The sequence below is a fragment of the Phoca vitulina genome, unplaced genomic scaffold, assembly GCF_004348235.1.
Source record: "Phoca vitulina isolate PV1807 unplaced genomic scaffold, GSC_HSeal_1.0 scaffold12, whole genome shotgun sequence".
Lineage (NCBI taxonomy): Eukaryota > Metazoa > Chordata > Mammalia > Carnivora > Phocidae > Phoca > Phoca vitulina.
The window spans coordinates 8,577,934-8,597,261 of record NW_022589715.1 but is presented as its reverse complement, the minus strand read 5'-3'; the positions used below and the strand labels follow the sequence as shown (position 1 = coordinate 8,597,261).

At 36.9% G+C, this 19,328-nt stretch overlaps 1 protein-coding gene across 4 annotated transcripts in view; it reads right to left on the bottom strand.

Moving 5' to 3' along the window:
• EML4 (EMAP like 4) overlaps positions 1-19,328 on the bottom strand; it is a 147,012-nt gene that overhangs the window by 43,976 nt on the left and 83,708 nt on the right. For all 4 annotated transcript variants that reach the window (XM_032410390.1, XM_032410391.1, XM_032410392.1 and 1 more), the window contains 5 exons: positions 7,944-8,067; positions 6,546-6,695; positions 5,524-5,593; positions 4,292-4,402; positions 1,708-1,803 (listed from right to left, as the gene is read on the bottom strand). In XM_032410390.1, coding sequence (XP_032266281.1) covers positions 1,708-1,803; positions 4,292-4,402; positions 5,524-5,593; positions 6,546-6,695; positions 7,944-8,067 — 551 coding nt within the window. The remainder of the gene's footprint in view (positions 1-1,707; positions 1,804-4,291; positions 4,403-5,523; positions 5,594-6,545; positions 6,696-7,943; positions 8,068-19,328) is intronic.

The window sequence follows — 19,328 nt, the reverse complement described above, 5'->3', positions numbered from 1 at the left end:
TTTATATAAATTAACTAGGTATGTATCAACTCCCCGAATTTCTGTGACTTAAGCAGAAATAGAGCTCACCTACAGTGGAAGAGAATAAGGTCAACATACAGGAAAAGGAGGAGAGAGAAGAGAATCAGTGATCCAGTCCCTGAATCAAGTCATTCCGGAGACAAAATTCCCCTCTGAGCTTTTCTAGATGTGTTCTTTTTCTCCCTAACCATGAATCAATACATTCTCTTTATCTTTCAGTTGTTTTGCAGTCACTTGCACTGGAAAGAGCTCTAATACAGACATCTGGGATACAGTGCGTAAGGAACTTCAGTGTGACAAGCAAGGGGAAAAGAGTTTCTCGCTTTCGCAAGTAGGTGGAATATGGTGGGAGGCGAAACTGGTTGAGGGTTGAGGAAGATGACTAGTGCAGAATGGGACATGTTGATTTTGACCTGCAGGACAGGACATTCAAAGAAAGATGCCTAGCAGGCAACAAGAAATATAGGTGTGCTAGAGAGAGATCTGGGTTAGAGTTAATTGATATGGGACACAGCAGACAGTAACTAAGGCCATAAGAGCACACGATACCAGTGGAGGACATGGGATATCACTGAAGAATACCAACATTTAAGGTCCTGGAAAGGAGATCAAAGAGTGGCCAGTAGGTGGAAAACCACAAGACTTCATCTGGTAGCCTTTACTACAAAGGATCAAAATTCACCCATTTTACTTTGGTATAACGTCCCCATGTTTCAGTGTTAAATTACTCTGAATGATGGCTGAAAGACAATCTATGTCCTCATTTATGTTTTTCAAGATTTGAGGTTTCCTGACATGTCATATTCTTTTCAAGTACAATCAATCTACTCTTTCAAAAGATTAACTTACACTATTTAAAAGAATCTCTTTTTGACCAACAAGCTGAAAGCTTGAAGCTTATATCAAACAAAACTGCTAAGAGAGAGAGCACGCACAACTAAAGAGGAATGTGATGTTATTTAAGAGTACAGCAAATATGTCACAGGCTTTTTATAGTCATCCTGTCACTCTGAATCCCTCTGAAAGCCTTTCAGAGGGAGGCCATTGCCACCCATATGAACACAGTTGCAATGTTAACCTTATATTCTTCTCTTACAAGTTATACACACAAAAGGATCAACCCTATTCTACAACAATTATAAATGCTCTGGCATTTTATGTAATAGTCCCATACATGTAATTAAGACCAAAAAACTTACCGTTACATTTGCTTTTTGGTTATGTCAGTTATATTCCTAGAATGAATTTTTCCTTTAGATTTTTAAAACTTTAAAGATCGAATGAAGTAACAAATTTTGTTAAAGAAGAAACCAGGTAGAGTATTCGGAGTTAATTTTGAGATGAGATAACCATCCACTTTGGCATTTCTGTAGTACAATGTGTCTGAAATATCACTGGAATTTGGTTGAAGGTGCTTGACTATTTTATCTTAAGAATACTTTAAGAATTGACCTCAGGATCTATAGATACTATCACAGAAACTACAGACTATAAACAGGTGTTGTTTAAAAAAAAATAAATGGTAGGTATTCTTAATATCATTAGAATAATGGCAAATCAATAAATCTAATGAATATGGCCAGTTGGTATGCTCTTGCAACTTAAGGATACGCAATATACTTCCAAGGATCTGCAAAACAAATAATGTATTCTGAAAAATAATAATTAAAACTTCTTTTGATTTACCTTTATTTCTGCTCCTTTTGATTTTTTCTGCCAATCCCACACAGTAAGCATATGCTCATTGGAGTCATCAATAACACATAAATGAACACCTGAATCCTAAAGAAAAATCAATTAAAGGCATTTAAAAATTTTCAGTTAAAGTTGACTTTCTAAGAAGAAATACCGTATTATTAAAACTGCCAATATTAAGATAATCCCAAATCCTTTAAACTCACAGCTCCTTGAAAGAAAATGATTATCGGGGCGCCTGGGTGGCTCAGTCGTTAAGCGTCTGCCTTCGGCTCAGGTCATGATCCCAGGGTCCTGGGATCGAGTCCCACATCGGGCTCCCTGCTCCGCAGGAAGCCTGCTTCTCCCTCTCCCACTCCCCCTGCTTGTGTTCCTGCTCTCGCTATGTCTCTCTCTGTCAAATAAATAAATAAAAAAAAAAAAAAAAAAAAGAAAATGATTATCCTATTTCCTGACTCTATTTTCTTCAGAAATATAATGAAGATTCATTTAAAAATATTTTCTATTTTTAATTTTTTCCCCCTAGGTTAACTTCCACTTGCCATCTAAGTTACTTCTGTTAGTCAGATAGCAATACAGTTTTCCATGATATACCTGACTTACATTAACATGGATAAATGAGATAAATAAAACAAATTTTCTATTTTCCTTTAAAATTTTTTTTAAAAAATTTATTTATTTGAGAGAGAGAAAGTAAACATGGGTAGGGAGGGGCCAAGGGAGATGGAGAGAGAGAATCTCAAGCAGATTCACCACTCAGGTGTGGAGCGTGACGCAGGGCCTGATCTCACGATCGTGAGATCATGATCTGAGCTGAATTAAGAGTCAAACACTTAACTGACTGAGCCAACCAGGCACCCCTCTTTTCTATTTTTCTGAAACTATTTTCATTCATATAATTTAAGTCTCCCACTTTAAGGAAAAAAATGTGGATACTAAAAAATTGTTTTCCATTAGCATTTGCAGTATATGCCTAATGACATATATGGGAGAAAGAAATACTGTGGTGAAAAGAGGTACTGAGGAAGGGGAGAGCTTATTACTCTCTTCTCTATCTTTTTTTAGCCTATATTAAAACAATTACCTAAACTAGGAAAAGTTAGAGTGAGGCAATCCAAGACAGTCTTAACACTGTAACAATGTTATCAACAAGATGACAACAGTTCCTGCTACAGAAATTTAAGGGTAAGAAAGGTAGTGAAAAACCTTCTGTCCACTTACCACCTTTTGTAAATGCCTTTCTCACAATTCTTGTCTCACTGCACCTCTGGACATTCAGTACTTTCAAAGCTAGCAAAGTTCCTATGTCCACCCAAATTTATCTTTCAGTTCTAAAAATGTCCCTTCCGCCTCCATGTCCCACAAAACTCCCATAATCCATAATAAACCTGCTGACAGCTAGGAACTGAAGAGGTAATATGAACACATACATATATTCTACTTTTTTTTTTTTTTTTTTTAAGATTTTATTTATTTGACAGAGAGCGAGCGAGAGCAGAACACAAGCAGGGGGAGTGGGAGAGGGAGAATCAGGCTTCCCGCTGAGCAGGGAGCCCGATGCAGGGCTCGATCCCAGGACCCTGGGATCATGACCTGAGCCGAAGGCAGACGCTTAATGACTGAGCCACCCAGGTGCCCCTGAATATATACATATATTCTAAAGAATGAGTGAGCCCCAATAAAATCTGGAGGGGTGTTTGTATTTGAAATTTAAAATCATGGATCCTAAAATGTAGATCTCCTGTATAATCTATGATAATTGTATTTAATTCAAGAAAAAATAGAATGTTTCAATGGGTAATATCCTCGTTTTATTTTCCCCTCAGAATAAAGCCTCAAAGTTTAGATAAGATTGCTAGATACTGAATTTTAAACTCATGTTGTCATCAATTCAGAACCAAGATAATTCATGATTTTAGTAAGCACAAAGGTCTGATTTTTTTTTTTTTTAAAGATTTTATTTATTTGAGAGAGAGAGAGAATGAGAGAGAGAGCCTGAGAGGGGGGAGGGTCAGAGGGAGAAGCAGACTCCCCGCTGAGTAGGGAGCCTGATGCAGGACTCAATCCTGGGACTCCAGGATCATGACCTGAACTGAAGGCAGTTGCTTAACCACCTGAGTCACCCACGCACCCCACAAAGGTCTGATTATTTCATTTGTTCCAACGTGACATCAAGAAAAGTCAATATTTGTGCAGAACTGGCCAACTTTCAGGTCTGTGAATTTTCTAAATAAAATAGATTTCCATGATTCAAGCTGAAGCAAAAAAGCACATCCTACTGCTCATTTCAATTATACCATGCTATGTATATATTCCTCTAACCATTTCCTGCAACTACAGGAATCCTATTTCAGAATAGGATTCAGAACAAAAGTATAATTAGATATAATAACCTGTATCCCATTTAAACCAAAGTACTTTAGTACCTAGGTTAAAATGCTGTCCATTGCTAAGCAATAGCTAACAACTCAGAGTTAGCACTTTCTATGAATACACACACATACACACAACTGAGCTTATCTTCTTTTCTGCTTCTTTATGCAGCTTGCTCACTTCTTTAAAAACTGTTACTTACTGCTTTTGAAAAATCCAGGCATCCTACTCCACGCTCAAAGGTCCCAAGTCCAATAATTTGCAGTGTGGATAAACTAACTGAATCCCACACTCTGACATGGGGTTGCAGAGGCTGCAAAAACAAGGGGAAAAATACAAGCTAGCAAGACTAACTGGTATTCAGGTGGATGCAAATAAATACCGTTACCACAAAGAACTGTCTGCCATCTTTAAAAAGCAGTAGGGATGGATAAACATCTAATATAAAATAGCTACTGCATTAGACATGACCCCAAAGAATCTTGAGTAGGTATTTTCTTCTCATACTATGAAAACAAGAAAATAACAACAGTGATAATAATAGTAGCTGCAAATGATTTAGTATTTACTATGTCATATTCTATTCTAAGTACATGTATTAATTAATTTAATCCTCATAATCCTATGAACTATGTACTATAATAATCACCATTTAACAGATGAGGAAACGGAGATAGAGAGATTTGAATAACTTGCCCAAAGTTATACAGTTATTAAAAGGCAGAGTTAGAATTCTAACCCAGGCAAATTTGCTCTGGATACTCTGCTTTTAACGTTACCTTCATTCCTGGGAAACTAATACTTTTTTTTCCTAATCAATGTCCAATAAATTGCTAAACAGTTCTTAAACAGAACTTGAAACTGGAAGGGGCCTTAGAAGTCATCCAATATAACCATTCCAACTCCTTTTCTTTAAATAAACTCAAGCCAGAGAATGTCATGGGTACAATCAGACACATGTTAATCAGTCATCAATAATACTGTTGATCCTTACAAGTAAGGGATTTATTACGTAAACCAACCTAATAATATTGAGTAGGAACTGAAAATTTTAAAGTGTTATCAGTTCTAGTCATATATAAAATCAAGAGGTCCATCAATGTAGTGAAACTGTAGTATCCTCTGGCAAACACTGATAAGTTATGCTACGTTAAAAAAAAAAAAAGTAACAAGCTTATGAGTCCTCCCAATTTTACAAGTAAATAGTTTCCTTGGGAGAACATTTATTTTTAGAGAAAAATATTTAAGTAGTATGATTCTCTTTTGTTTTTTGGAATGTTCTTACATTCTGCTATATTTTTTCCCTGCTTATACTAGAAATCCCTTAGTTGCCATTTAAAAGAATAAAATAAACAAGACATGGTTAAAATTACAATCGATTCCATTCTGATGGCAATGTCATTGGTACAGCATGCAGAAAACTATGCCACTCACCCTTCCATCTTTATCCACTCCAGCTATCTGTCCAGTTGCGATCCTAATTTTGTCAGGATGGATAGCAAGGCTAAAAAACAGTATTAACAACAATTTTAAATATGGGAAACATGTGAAACAGCCAAAATATGCCTTAGTAACAACATCTGTCAAATATTTTTCAGTTTTTAATCATTAAAAAATTCTTGTGACTTATCTGCTTTATTTTCTTTAGCAAATCAAATAAACATCAAGCATCTAAGTTTTGGCCATAGTTTTTCTTTCTTTGCTAAACTAAAATAGACAATGGAACACTAAATTCACAATTGTGACAGGGTAAGTTAAACTGTCTTCATCTGTTCAAGTTCATTTCTAGTCCTGCACATGCGCATGCATAGTCAGATGGTTTTATCATACTGAAGATGTGGTACTGCACTGTGCAAATGTAATCTATTACAATGTCAGCATTTTCCCTGTTTGCTATATAAAATAGCAATTATTGCATATTATTGACTGAACAGCTCTTCTAATAGTTCTGCTTTTCTACAAAGGAACACAGTGAACATCCTCACACATAGCACCTCCAAACTTTTAATTAGTTCTTCATGCTGAAATCTTGTAAGTCAAACTTGGGGCAAGAAATTCTTAAGTACAAACTGAAAACAGGGCAGCATATATGCCCACATTTCTCATGTTAAACATGAGTGACGAGCAAAATTTTTAAAAGGATGTCTTTCCTGTCTATATCTAAACTCTTTCTACATCTTGCAACCAAGCTCAAAGTATTTTGTTCTTAGTATGTATGGCTCATTACTTTCCAGGAGATTATCAATTAAATTGTCAGAAGAAATAAAAATGCTTTAAAAGTTACACTAGAACTTCCCCATATTAAAATGCCACTTTTTAAAATATATTCTACAGAATGACCATAATATCCTTAACATCTGAGAGCTCTCCACAAGAAACCATTTCTGAAAAAACCCAAATTAAAAAGAAAAGCAAAAATGACAAAGAAAAAAAAAAAAGTGTTCAATGATACCAACCATTTCACACAGTCTGTGTGACCCAGGTAGTGTCGCTGAGTTCTCTCCTCATAATTAAATAGTACTACTACTGATGCTATGAAATACACTATTTCTCCGGTAGGAAGAAGGTAAACATTAGCGCGACAGTCCTTTCCTCGATAACCGTATCTTAAACACAAAAGTCAAGGGTTTTAAATAACACAATTTTTAAGGTGTAAACTAACAAGTTTTTCATGGATACCTAAGGGAATGAGGAAGGTATAAAGAAAACAGGAATGCATCGAAACTAGGAAACTCAAGTCCTGCCACCATCCAGGGTGCAATCCTGAGTTTTTAATGTGCATAAATCTTAGTTTCCTCATTCCCCAAATACATATTGAGTTCCTAACGTGTGGCAGGCACAGGCTGAACATACAGTTCTGAACAAAACAGAGGCCTGTGTCCCTGAAGCTTATGCTCTGGCAAAGATGACAAAAACAAACACCAAATACATCATTAGAAATTGTGGAAAGAAAAGTAACAGTATCCTAGGAGAAAGCATAGAAGGAACACCTAATGTAAATGGAGAGAAAGCGAAGAGAGGGATCAAAAGAAGAGCGGAGAAAATTACATTTATGCTTGACCTAAATAATGAGTAAGACAGCCAGGCACAGTTGGTAGGCAGAGTGTTTATTAAAAAGTTGTACACAATTATAGGATTGGTGAGTTTTCCCAAGCTAATTTCTGCAGAAATGAGGGAATGAATGAAAGGGTAGGGGAAAGAGCTTATAGGAGAACGGAGGCAGAAAGCTGAGTTCAAACTACTAGCTCCATTCTGTTTCATGGAGTTTCTCAAAGGTTCTAAGAGAAAAATTTCTAAGTGAAATTAAGGGAGGTCTTTTATGTAGTCATTTTTTTACAAAGTCTGGCTGAGAAGTTAATTCTGGAATTAGAAACAATCTTGTTAATTTGAGCTCTTAAAATAATTTACATCATTTCACAAGTTACAAAATGCTTAACTGATGTTTCCTTATTTAATTCTTAAAATAGCTCAGTAAAGTAGGAGTTATTAACCTCTTTTTATAAGGGAAGTAAGGTTCATTGGGGGTGGCAGAGCTGAGACTCAAACACTAGTCTTCCCATTCCAGCCTAATGCCTTCTCTACCACACTGTAAGTAGCTGCCACGATGTTCATACAATAATACCACTTGCCCTATTCAAAGATATTAATTTGGGTGGTTTTAAATTGCTAATAGCAAAATATATATAATATATGAAGGATGAGAGGTAAGATCTCTTTACTTTCTCAAGTGGTTACAATGTTTATTACATTTTTTTTTTTTGTATAAAGACAATTTTGATAGAGGTGAGGTAAATGAATTCTTCTTAAACTAAAGACAAAGCAAACAAATTTGCTGTCACAGTAGAGAAGGATACACCCACTCCAGTTTCAGCTTCTCAGGAGGCAGTTCTGTTCTGATGTCATCATAGTTTTCAACATCAGAAGGAATGAACATTGTAATTGGCCGACCTCGCATAAACATTTTAACATATTCTCCTTCTGTTAAAACACAAGACAAAAGTTAAGTCAATCTTCTGAATAATCATAGAAAAGTGGATTATTAAGGTGATATAGTAAGAACAAGACAAAAAAATAGCTAGTTCAGTTTTATTCTTATTATACATAATTATTTTTATATAAAGACCTTGTCTAAAACATTGTAGGAAAAAACTATTGGTCATTTCCTTAAATGAGAATAACTATTTTCACAATTAAACTAAACAAGAAGGCCAGGAAAGCTGAGGTAGAAAAATGGAAAAAAAATTAGGATGAAAGTTTTTCTGACAGTTGAAAATAAAGAGATTATCAGGGCAGACAACAAACATGTCTAACATACTACTCGATCAACCTACTAATTTTTTTTTTTTTAAGATTTTATTTATTTTTTGAGAGAGAGAGAGAGAGAATGAGCACATGAGCAAGCATGAGTTGGGGGACGGTCAGAGGGAAAAGCAGGCTCCCTGCTGAGCAGGGAGCCCAATGCAGGACTCGATCCTGGAATGCTGGGATCATGACCTGAGCTGAAGGCAGACGCTTAACCGACTGAGCCACCCAGGCGTCCCAACCTACTCATGTTTAATGAGACATACAAAAAACATGGCCTGAGACTACACCATGAGGAGAGGAGTCATACAGCATCGTAAGTCAGGATGCAGAGAGAGGACAAGAGCTCTGCCACACACAGCGAGTATAGCTGGAAGGGAAAGAAGACCAACTTCCCTCACTTCACAACTGTTCCAACGATCAGGGTTGGGTCTAAACAATTTAATTCAATTACAATACACTAACATTTTTAAGACAGTGCTAGGAAATAGTTTTCTAATTAGCAGTATAGGTTCTAAGACATCTTTTATTTACTTAAAGCAATAGTTGTTTATAAGATCTGCAACAATCTAAAACTAAAGATGTTAAAGACAAGTCTAGAATCAAATCAATATTTATTTATTTATTTAATTTTTTTTTTTTTAAAGATTTTATTTATTTATTCATGAGAGATAGAGAGAGAGAGAGGCAGAGGCAGAGGGAGAAGCAGGCTCCCCGCGGAGCAGGGAGCCCGATGCGGGACTCGATCCCAGGACTCTGGGATCATGACCTGAGCTGAAGGCAGACGCTTAACCGACTGAGCCACCCAGGGGTCCCTCAAATCAATATTTATTGCGTATCTTTTACAAAAGGAAACAAAACTTCACTAAGCAGACGAGATTGTTTCTTGAGAACAAAAACCAAAAAACAACACCCATCCTCGGCCTCAGCATCCTAATGACGTACATATAGGTAAGTTTAGTAGATGGTGACAGTGATGGTGAAATGGCCACAAGAAAACCTAAACAGGAAGGAGAAAATAAGGGACTGAGTACGAAAGCATAGCATGTGTCTAGCACTTACCAACTTGTCTGGCATGATATGAAAAAACAGCAGAAACAGACTGAAAATGTGGTCATCAACCAGAGGCTGATACAACTCTAGGACCTCTAATAATGACCTAAGCTACGAAGGAGAATACATAATTCAATAGTTTATATAATGAGAACCATGGAAGAAGGAAAGATAAATTACTTGATGAACGTCTGCAAGTATTTGTGCTTGTTATGGGTGAGAAGTTCAAGTTATTTTTATTATTATTACTCACTTGTGCTTGGCCTCATGGTTAGATCTAAGAACAGGCTAAGACCTCCCACGCCACAGTTTTCACACCACATGATATAGGTCTTTATTACTTCTGAATCTAAGAGTGGGCTCTGCTTCCTGATGATTTTTAGCATTGCTGGACTTGAGGAGAACTAAATGATTACCAGTTGCAACTATTTCTCTTCTGCAATCATCTTTATCAGCATCTCCTTGTCCTTTTTTGTATAGTTCACTTTCTTATAGGTATCAATTTGTTATATAATTTCCCTCATGTTTTTTTTTTTAAAAGAATATAAATTCTTGGGGTCCCTGGCTGGCTTAATCAGTAGAACATGTGACTCTTGATCTTGGGGTTGTAAATTCGAGCCCCACATTGGGTGTAGAGATTACTTAAAAATAAAATCTTTAAAAAATATATATATAAATTCTTAGAGGCAGATATCCTGTCCTTTGGAATTTCCCCCCAGGATCTTTGATCAGAGGCGTATACCATAAATGCTTTCTGGATGAAAAAATAAAACTATTAGCAGATGTCTCTACCACTTAGAGGAGATCAGATGTCCAGCCAAGGGAATGGGTTTAGGAATAGTGGTATCAAAGAAAACAAAAGTTCTCCTTTGCTAATAGAGACAGCTCAGAATACCATATTGCTCCCTCTGTCAATTATCCTTTATCAACTATTCCTTTCTCCTCAGCAGCACAAGCAACTAAGTAAAAGCAAAGAAACTATCTAGTGCTTGTCAACTTTTCCAAAATAAAAATGGCAATGCATGTCAGGATGAAAATGTTTTCTCTGCCTGGAAACTGGCAGTATATATGTTGAGGTCCAAATATGTAATCTAGGAACCTATAACAATTCCTGAGATTGAGGGAGGCAATGTATCATAGTGGAAAGAACATGAGCTTTGGGAAAAGACTGATCAAGATCTGCATTCCAGCTTTATTGCTGACTAGCTGTATGACTCTGGCCTCATTTTCCTAATACACAAAATAGTACTACTTCTTACCACCTGCAATTATGATTCACTAAATAAGACATTACACTGTAAGGGATAATATGAGGTCCTCAACAAGTATTTATTCCCTTCCCTTTGAGAAGAATTTGTACCATTCTGAACCCTGTCTAGGAACTGCTTATAATACGTGATTTAACACACTATCTCTTCATAAGCTTTAAATCGACTGTCCACAGAACAGTACATATAGGTAAATAAGCTAGAATTCTATCATGTACACTTTTTAAAAATATTTTATTTATTTGAGAAAGAAAGCAGAGTGAGAAAGAGCACACGAGTGGGGGGCAGGGGCAGAGGGAGAGGGAGAAACAGGCTTCTCACTGAGCAAGGGACCCTACATGACCTGAGCCTAAGGCAGATGCTTCACTGACTGAGCCATCCAGGCGCCCCATCATGTACACTTTAAAACCGGGGTCACAAATTGACTATCTACTGGCGCACACAGGTAATCCAAAATGAGAGCAGTGAGAGAATATAGGATGATTGACTGGGATCTGGGACCACTGGCACACCCCATGCTCATGTCAGGGAGGCAGCAGCTAGTTAAGTCCATGAAACGTGTGGGCCTAGTGTTGCTAGATATTCCCTTTTTTTTCCCAAGAGAAATAGGAAATCTATAGTTTATTGTTGTATCTCCCAATTCTTAAATATTTAATCCTTGTGGGGAAAAAAAGGGAAAATACCATGTGAAAACGCACTTCTGGCCTGCGTACAGCAGTCTGCGACTTTTTTTTTTTTTTTTAAAGAATACAGTCTTTACCTTGGGAATCAGGTAAAAAGAGTCTCTTTTCTCCTCAACCATTGTTGGGTATAGATTCTCACTGCAAACTTGTTCTTGAGATTGTCAGACTTCTTGACCTTACAGTCAAAGGACTTAACAGTCCATTTGTCTGTTTTGCCCTAAAGCTACTTTCTGGCTGTTCTCACTGTAAAACTACAGTACCATGAAAGTCAAGAAGGGATGGGCCATGAGACCAAAGAAAATTAGGAGATCAGTTATATTTTCCGGTGGTCAAGAAAAACAATCTGAGAAAAAGAAATTACTAAACTATTTCATGATAATTAGTAAACACAGTATAGAGCTTTTCAGTATTCAATAATAAAGCTGCTTTTTAGTGAAATGTAATTAATCTCAACATTTTATTTCTTACTTGGCACTGTGAAAACTCCTTGGACTAAGTGGGAGGCTATACAGTATAGTGGAGAGAATACAAGGTTTGTGATAAAGACAGACCTTGGTTTGAATTCCAGCTTTACCACTTACAAGTTTATGCCAAATAAAAAAACAAGTTTTAAGAGAGGGAGGGAGGGAGGGGGAGGGGCAGAGAGAGGAGAATCTCAAGCAGGTTTCATGCCCAGCGTGGTCACAACCCTGAGATCATGACCTGAGCCAGAATCAAGAGTCGGAAACTTAATCGACTGAGCCACCCAAGTGCCCCTAAATATTCTTAATTGAATCTGATCAATGATAGCTTAATTATAAAAAAAGAAATTCTGTGGGATACTGTTGATAAAAATACTATAATCAATCCCAAAATACCATTAGTTTGTTTCTCTAGACACATACAATGTGGGAACTCGTAGAAATTTAAGAGTTCACCTAGTCCAACCCCCTACCTGTAGAGAAGGGGAAACCAAGGCTCAAAGAGGTCAAATGAGTTTTTAGACTGTGTTTCAAAATTTTATGATTTAGAACTTGTGAAACATTTTTATTCTCAAACTATGTTCTAGACCTGCAGCATCCAAAACAATAGCCACTGGTTCTGAACACTTAAAATGTGGCTAGTCTGAACTGAGATATGCTGTAATTGTACAATACAGATTTTTAAGTCTTAGTATGAAAAAAGTAAGATATGTCAATGACTGATCACACACTGAAATGATACTCTGGATATACTGGGCTAAATTTATTAAACTTACTCTTACCTGTGTCTTTTTACTTTTTAAAATGTGGCTATTAGAACATTTTAAATGACATATGTGTTATACATCATATTTCTATTGGATAGTACTATTCAGACAGCAGTAAGGTCCTCAGAAGTCCAATTACCTGACAATACAGCTTACTTATAATCCAAATAGAAGCCTGAGCTTTGGACCCCAATAGTAGGAAATCAGAGTACAAAAGAGGAAGATATTTCTGTTTTATTATCTTTGGAAAGAGTGAACACTAGGCAGAAATTTTTATTTATTTATTTATTTAAGAGAGAGGAGAGCGAGAGCGTGCGCAAACGGGAGAGGGAGAGAGAATTTCAAGCACACTCCACGCTGAGCATGGAGCCTGACGCAGGGCTTGATCCCACGACCCCACTCATGACTCAGAGCTCATGACCTGAGCCACAAGAGTTAGATGCTTAACAGGCTGAGCAACCCAGGTGCCCCTAGGCAGAAATCTGAAACACTTGATTTTAACACTTTCCTTCCTTTGTCCTTCTCACTGCTAGCACTTCCCCTTTGGTCTACTCTTGTTAACTCAATCTTCTACTTTAGCATCTCCCCTAGGCCGTCCTATCCTGCAAAGTGCTCCAAACTGCAAAATGACCTTCATATTCCTTAATCCAAACTTTTTGGGAGTTATCTAAGGTGTTCTGAGAAAAGCACTATTGCTGAAATGATTCAGACAGATATAAATAACTAGTTACCGAAGTTACTTATTTAAATAAACTCTACTCACAACGTGGGGCTTGAACTCAGGAGTTGCATGCTCTACCGACTGAGACAGCCAGGTGACCCAAAGTTACTTATGTATTTAAAACATACTTATCAAAATTCATTAATCTTTCACAGACTAATAGTGAAAGGTAAAGTGGAGAAGGAAATTAGTACTGGGCATACTCTGCTCTAAGATCAGTTCTTCCAGTGCCCCCCCCCCCGCCCGCCGCCCGCCCAATAGCTTGCTCCCTTTTTGGACCTGGAGATTGAACAAACAACAAAAAGGCTTTCAAAGGCAACAGCAGAGCTTCAGGGTTTTGGACTATGACTATACTAATTTGTATAATGGGTACTGCCTATAGAAAACCTTCTGAACTTCTATAATGTTTACAGTTTAACACATCTTTCTCCCAAAAGTTTCCACTTTAGAAATCCACTTTATTTGTATTTTACAATCTTTAGAACTAAAGAGCCCCCCCTCACTGAAAATTGGAATTTAAATTTTATATTTAACTATAATGTAGCAGAGTGTGATGCTATCTAATTCCAGCAAACAGGAAATCGGAGAATCTTAATTTAGTCTGAGCTTTTTTTTTTTATGTTAGTCACCATACAGTACATCATTAGTTTTTGATGTAGTGTTCCATGATTCACTGTTTGCGTATAACACCCAGCGCTCCATGCAATACGTGCCCTCCTTAATACCCATCACCAGGCTAACCCATCCCCCCACCCTGCCTCCCCTCTAAAACCCTCAGTTTGTTTCCCAGAGTCCATAGATGTCTATGGCCATTCCACCCTGAATACACCTGATCTAGTGTGAGCTTTTACCAGTTCTATTCCCCCAAATCATAAAGCTCAAGAACAGGTCGGTAAACAAAAAGCTAGAAATACTGACTATAATTTGCTAGTAGAAAGTGACAAAGAGCATTTTAGGTAGGCTAAAATCTTTTCTTAAAAAGAATAAATTCTCAAAAGATTTCAAGTCCTAGTTAATCCGGTTATATTGTAGTAATAATTTAATATTTCAAAATCCAATGAAACAATGTAATCTATAAGAATCTTTGGACTTTGAATAAATTGATTTGTACAATAAAGTCTAAATTTCACCCCTTTTCAAAGGTCTAGCTATAAAAATTGGTAAAATGTAGATCCCCAAATTAAAAAAAGGGGGTGTGAATTTAGAAGGATATAATCTAACCCTCCTATTTTGCAGATTTAAAAAATTCTTAGTTGGGGTGCTTGCCAAATATTACATAGCTTTACTTGCTAGGACAAAAACCCGGGTCTGAAAAATATGACCAAGTAGTAAAATGCTACCTTAATTTTCTTTGTTCTATAGGCAGACTTCTACTGACTGGTAAATTTTACTGAATTCTTAATCACATAGGAGCAGGGGGAGTGGGGTGAGGGTGCACAATGAAGATATAAAAGAAGTGAACCTAGCCCCTTAGGAGCTTACAATAGAGCCATGACCAAGTCTTACGTAATTGCTAATCAACTCTTAACACTAAAGACACTAATGAGTCCACCTGTAGCTACTTTCTTGAATCTAAACCTCCTTTAATCAGATTTCTCTTTGTTATTTTGTTTACAACTCTTATTGTAATAAAATCACTTCAAGATAATCAGATATGGGCATTTGCTTAAGCATTTTGGATTATTTTTACTACCTAAAAAAGGCTTTCTTTGGGAAAAGATGGGAAAGAAGTCTAGTCCAACACTGAGACACATAAAACTTCCAAAAGACTTGTTGTTATATTGCTGAAAACTTTTCTGAACTAAGCAAAATATGGTTGTATTTTAAAAACTCCCTCAAATCACTTATATCCCCAGGAAAAGTTATTTTAAGCACTAAATTGAAATTTTTTTCATTTTATCTGAATATACCAAGTTGGATTTAATTTAAAAATAAATTCAAAAGAGAAACTTCAGATAGCAAAATATTTACCTAACTCTTTTTAAAAAAAGATTTATTTTAGAGAGAGAGAGTGCTTGAGCACAAGTAGGGGGAGGGGCAGAGGGAGACACTCTTCAGACTCCCCGCTGACCGTGGAGGCCAATGTGGGGGCCCAAAGGTGGGGCTAGACCTCACGACCCATGAGATCATGATCTAAGCTGAAACCAAAAGTCCAATGCTCAACTGACTGAGCCACCCAGGTGCCCTGCCTCTAGCTCTTTTCCTTTTTTAAAAGATTTTATTTATTTCAGGGCACCTGGGTGGCTCAGTAGGTTAAGTGTCTGCCTTTAGCTCAGGTCGTGATCCCAGGGTCCTGGGATTGAGCCCCACGTCCGGCTCCTGGCTCAGCAGGGAGTCTGCTCCTCCCTCTCTCTCTGCCTGCTGCTCCCCCTGCTGTGCTCTCTCTCTAATACACGAATAAAATCTTAAAAAAAAAAATTAAAATATTTTATTTATTTGAGAGAGAGAGAGAGTGTGTGAGCACGTGAGGGGAGGAGCAGAGGGAGAGGGACAAGCAGACTCTGCTGAGCGAAGAGCCAGATGCAGGGCTTGATGTCATGACCCTGAGATCATGACCTGAGCTGAAATCAAGATGGATGCTTAACCGACTGAGCCACCAGGCACCCCTCTTTTTCAATTAAATGTAACAGGAAGAGAACCAGGAGGTCCCAAGGGAGCAATAAAAGCCTGTATATGAAATTTTAATTAAACAGAATTAAAGAGAGGGTTCAACTTCACCTTTAATGTTTTATTTTTATTAATTAAATTAAAGATTTATTTGAGAGAGAGAACAAGCAAAGTGGGAGGGGCAGAGGGAGAAGAAGAGAGAATCCCAAGCAGACTCTGTGCTGAGCATGGAGCCTGATGTAGGGCTCGATCTCACGACCCTGAGACTTGAGCCCAAACTTAGAGTCAAAACTAAGAGTCGGACGCTTAACCGACTGTACCACCCAGGCACCCCTATGTTTTATTTTTTTAAAAAACAACCCGAGTCAAAGCAAAATGTAAAGATTTAGGGCGCCTGGGTGGCTCAGTTGGTTAAGCGACTGCCTTCGGCTCAGGTCATGATCCTGGAGTCCCGGGATCGAGTCCCACATCGGGCTCCCTGCTCAGCAAGGAGTCTGCTTCTCCCTCTGACCCTCTTCCCTCTTGTGCTCTCTCTCATTCTCTCTCAAATAAATAAATAAAATCTTAAACAAAACAAAACAAAACAACCTGAGTCAAAGCAAAATGTAAAGATTTAATAAATCTGGGTCCTCAATACACAGGTGCTTGTGATATTATTTGTATATATTTTAAGATTAAAATATTTCGGAATCTTAAAAAAGTTTAAAAAGCTTTATTAAAGTAAATAATCAACAGAATATTTTTGGTAAAACTGTTCCTTGGAGAACCAATTGCATAGTTCAGGAAGGTGGCATATGTTTTGCTATGGTTCTTTCTGCAATCTTGGTATGTATCACTGATCAACTATACCTCTTTTCTGCTAAGCCTAATAACAAGTTTCAGAATTCTTTTCCAAATGCTTCAGGAAAACAGTAACAAATGAAAGAGTAAGAAACACATGTGGAGTCTAACTGCCATGGACAGAATGGATTTCTAACTATGCTTGAGGAATGGAAATTTTTCTGGCTAATTGCATTTTCTAGTTTAGATTTTTAAAAAAGCTTATGCCTATGGGTTGTGAAAATACAGTACGGATGAAGTCTTTAACCAGAATAAAATAAATATGCACAAGACGAGGATGTTCTGTTACGAAAAGTCATATTCTCCATGTCCAAAGGGGACAGGTTGGGACTTTTTTCAGCTGAAGATAAGGAAAAGAGGATGTCAAGAACACATATTCTTAAAAGTTGGGATTGTTTATATTAAAAAAAAAACTGGACAGCCTTTAAACATTTTAATCTAGAAGACTGTTAACAACATCAAGAAATAAGAATCTCTGCTTCATAGGACTTTAAAAAAAAAACCCTCCAACAGAGAAAAGGTTCCCCTGTCTGGTTTCCTTTTAAATATAGAGAATACATGGACAAAGCCCAGATCCCTAGGGATACAAGTAATGTTTATGCTGCCTATTTAAAATGATCCAATATCTAAATTTCTCAAGTGAGTATATTTTTTGGAAGTACAATACCTGGTTTCCTGCCTTTTCTGCCTGTTCACACTAGAACAGACTTAAAGCTAGCATTCTTCTTCCTAAATTCAGGAACTGCAAAGTTTTGGATACCATCTTAGTAACAAAAAAGGGATAAATTCTATCTGTAGCTCAATTAAGGTTTTTGGTTTGTTTCAAACTACATACCCCCTTAGCAGGTATATGCTCCCTCTCAGTAGGTAACACAATATACAGACAGTGTCAGTAGAACACTGCTATCCTTTATATCCTTATAGATGAATTTTAGCTATTCTTTCAGATACATTGCTCAGTTTACGGAAGCGTGATCAGGTTTTAGGACAAAACATGCCTGGAGCCAACAAGTCAGAAAACAACACATGGCATGAACAAAAGCACCTACATTCAAATTCTTTAAAAGGTAAATTAAAAGCAAGTTAGTTAAGGTATGGGGAGCTGTCCTCCATTTTCTATTTGCTGCAGGAACGAGCTTTTAAAAGTTATTAAGAGAGACTCTTAGTGACATCTAGTCTAAGCCTTAACTGTATGTGAGGAAACTGAGGTCCAAGGTCTCAGAGTCACAGGGAAAACTTTATTACTGGATGAATACTCTCTCTCTTTTTTTTTTCATAATTTCCTTTGGCAAAGTCCTAACTCATGCTCATAATTTTAGTCCTTTAGGATTCTGATTCTAAACTTTGTATGGTGCAGGTCATTTCACCCCTAACTAGGTCTCATACTTCTTATTCTTGCACTCTTTCTGCCATAACACTTTACTTATCTTTCCTAAGTGAGGGGCCTAAAGAAGCTTCTGTTACTTAGACTGAATCTGTATTTAATAAATGTAATGATTAGAAATACAAAATTGTATGTACACTATAATCAATGACCTCTTTGCTGTCCCTTAACAGAGAAGAAAGCTCTTGCCTCAGGGCTTGTGTACTTTCAGTTTTCTCTGCTCATGAAATTCTTTTCTCCAGATTTCCATATATTTCACTCACGTCCTTCAGGTGGTTCAATGTCACCTTATCAGAAATGTCTTCCTTAACTACTCTATGTAAAATAGCAATTCTCTACTCTCCTCATTCTTTCTCAATATGTATTACCTCCTGACACATTAAGTATTATTTTTTCTTATTATGTAGAATATAAGTTCCACAGAGTGCAGAGACCGTAACTGCTATATCCCCAAGTGCCTAAGGGCAGGGCCTGACAAAATAAGCACTCAATAACTATTTGTTAAAAGAGTGAATGTTTAAAATGTGTATCTGATAAAGCACAATAAACATATCAGAACTATAATGGCTGTTAAAATGACAAGATTATTCAGGTTTTTTTCCCTTTCTCTAATTTTGTAAACGAGTTTATTTAGTATTTTCAGATTATTTGGACAACTGTTTTGGCTACACCAAATTACTGAAGTGTTTTACATAGTATATATTTCAAAATGACTTTTAAAGTATTTTTTATCTATAGTCATTTTTAGACAGCTAGTATGAGACAGTTACTTCTCAATTCTCTAAGATATTACAATAACTGATCTCTCATCTAAACACACCTATAGTTCCTGCATGGATCTGGTAGTTAAGCACGAATGCATCTAAGCTTAGAGCAGTGAGGCAGCACTATGAAATGACGTAAGAGTGTTATATGATGACTGATGATTTTTCCTCAATTAAGCATATTTCTCTCCAGTAGGGATCTGAGTCATTCAGGCTCTCAACATGACCAGACTAATTAACTATGTACTAATTCTAAACAGCACAAGTTTAAGATGCTACAAGAGAAAAAGGATTTAAGATTATTTAAGCTTGAAAAAAACCCCGTAACGTGCTATAATTTGAAGACATTCAGGTTCTCTTCTAGAAAGGAGGACATATGACACTTATTT